Source organism: Leopardus geoffroyi, chromosome A1, assembly GCF_018350155.1.
Source record: "Leopardus geoffroyi isolate Oge1 chromosome A1, O.geoffroyi_Oge1_pat1.0, whole genome shotgun sequence".
Lineage (NCBI taxonomy): Eukaryota > Metazoa > Chordata > Mammalia > Carnivora > Felidae > Leopardus > Leopardus geoffroyi.
In genome coordinates, this window is record NC_059326.1 from 198,689,954 (window position 1) to 198,692,494 (window position 2,541).

Genomic DNA, 2,541 nt, shown 5'->3' on the forward strand with positions numbered 1-2,541 from the left:
GTAGCACAGGGGTGCTGTCAGTGGCCTGAGTCTGCCCTGGCTCTTTCCACACCCAGCCTCTTCTATTCCCAGAGCCGTGGTGCAGGGTAAAGGCGGCTACTTCCTCCCGAGGAGTATTTAGCGTGTACAGAAGGAGATAGCAAATGTTTGGAATGACCCAGAGACCAGCTGTTGATGGCAGTACTCCTACTAAAGCAAATCCTCAACCTCCAACGTCTCAGCCCTTCCCTTCAGCTGAAGCAGCGCTCGGCAGTGCACTGTAGAAACTTAGCCCCCTGTGGGAGCCCAGGCCTGGGAACCTCCCCGACCTGCCAGGCTATTTAAAGCCGAGGATTATGCAGAGAGCAGATGCAGTACATTTTGCCATCTTCTGAAATCTAAACTTTTAAACAGCATCAAAGAACACAGATTAAAACTCTTTAATTCAGTAACTGTACTTTTAAAAGTGGTTTCTCAGTACGAACTTATAAGGGTAGGAGTCAACACATATCTTTGTACAATCGCATAAATATCCACAGAACATATGCTGTTGTCAAAAATACATTCAAATAGGATTCAGTTCATCTTTTTAAAAATGGGGTACATATTTAGAGCTTTTTAAAAATAAAATTCATATCTGAACATTCCAATATTATGTTTAAGGCAGTGACAGCTGTAGTGAATCATAAATATATTTCAGATCCAATTTCAAAGTACTGTATTTTAACCTTCACACTCTATATTTACAAAGTTCCACTTCAATTAAAATTCACGGAAAAGAAGAGCTTGTCCAAGTGAAGGGAATCACAGCTTTTTTTTTAGCAATATAAAGAGTCTTCATAAAATGGATAAGATATCAGTATGGTTCTTTTGCCATCAATTATTACAAAAGCAGATTCTGTGGCATTGTTGGAGTAACAAGGAAATAATTCCGAGTCTTCACTAGTCTGAAACCCACCTCCTAAACTGTCACTGTTTTGGGTGTAAGAATAGCATCGCTTTGAACGGTAGGAACATTTAACAATTTTCCTCTCTGAGGGAGAACGACAAAAACAACCACAACATACCAGGAACTATGTCTCTACTTTTAATCTTCACAAAAACCATTTCAAATGTGGTTAATACAAACACTCCCTGTGGTACCATTGGCTGAACTCTAATCTTCCTGGAGCCGTGAGAACAGGAATTGATGTCAATTAGTCCCAACTGGATCCTTTACTTCCACCACCAGAATTCCATCGTGACAGAGGATGGCAGACAAATCTTTGGTCTCAATGCCATCTGGCAGCTTATACTGACGGGTGAAGCTTCTTGAGATAAAACCATGCTCATCCATTCTGGTTCCGTGCTGAGCCTTGATCAGCAGCCAGCCTTCGAAGGTCTGAATGATGATATCCTCGGGGAGGAACTGGACCACGTCCAGCAGGATCTGGAAGCGGGACTTGCCTTCTTGGGTCGGCATCTCCACCACTGAGTCCACCCGAGGAGCCTGGGCCGCCCTGGCTTTGCTCACGTCCACCGTGGTTGGCCCCGGCAGCGCGTATAAAGCATGATCCAGCCTGCAGTCTTCCAAACCTCGAGCTTCAAACTCCTCCTCGTAGCGCACCGGAGTCTCTATGAGGTGCCTCAAGATGATTTTTGCCATGGTCGGAGTCAAAGCCAGCATTGAACCGCTTCGCTTCGGTCTATGTGCCGTCAGGAGCAAACCCTCGCAGTTGCCTACTGACTGGATTATCAGTCGCAACGGCTCTTCGCTTGGAACCCTGCGCAGACGCAACTACTTAATTAGGCCTGCATCCTACCGCCGCACACCCACTCTTGTCTTTTCACACGCGCTGACAATGAACGGCTATTTATAGGGTATGGTTCAAAGTTGCATTTAGCACACGGCCGGCTGAAGCTGCCCAGGCAAGGATCGCCCTTACATTCTCAGCTATCCTTGGCAAATGTGTCTGCTTTGCTTACCTCAAGAGAAAAGGAGAATTAGAATCAGAAACAGCATTTACAGAATTTCTGAGTGTCTGTCCTTGTGAACTGCAGTGATCTAAGGGACTGTGACTTCTTACCATAGTCCAGAGATGTGTACTCATAATATGAGCTAAGACTTCTGTCTCCCTTGTCTCCAAGTGCAAAGCTGGGAGGGATGAATGTAGCTATAGTTGACTAGGAATTAAGATACACAGACACAGGGGCGCCTGGGTGGCGCAGTCGGTTAAGCGTCCGACTTCAGCCAGGTCACGATCTCGCGGTCCGTGAGTTCGAGCCCCGCGTCAGGCTCTGGGCTGATGGCTCAGAGCCTGGAGCCTGTTTCCGATTCTGTGTCTCCCTCTCTCTCTGCCCCTCCCCCGTTCATGCTCTGTCTCTCTCTGTCCCAAAAATAAATAAACGTTGAAAAAAAAAAAAAATTAAAAAAAAAAAAAAAAAAAGATACACAGACACATACTCAAATTTCAGACATTCACCAAACTCTCAGCCCTCTGTCCTACACATTTTCTTTCCTTTCATCTTTTTCATCACTTGTCCTGAAGGGACATTTGAGCCAAGTCATCTGGGTTTATTATA

At 45.3% G+C, this 2,541-nt stretch overlaps 1 protein-coding gene across 1 annotated transcript; it reads right to left on the reverse strand.

Moving 5' to 3' along the window:
• Positions 1-404: 404 nt before the first annotated feature.
• HSPB3 (heat shock protein family B (small) member 3) lies at positions 405-1,831 on the reverse strand. The gene has a single exon (XM_045438157.1). The coding sequence runs from the start codon at positions 1,643-1,645 to the stop codon at positions 1,172-1,174; it is 474 nt and encodes a 157-aa protein (XP_045294113.1). The 5' UTR covers positions 1,646-1,831; the 3' UTR covers positions 405-1,171.
• Positions 1,832-2,541: the final 710 nt, after the last annotated feature.

What these genes read in the sequence shown, in the direction of transcription:
- HSPB3 (XM_045438157.1), bottom strand. Translation starts at nt 1,645, where the DNA reads ATGCTGGCTTTGACTCCGACCATGGCAAAAATCATCTTGAGGCACCTC.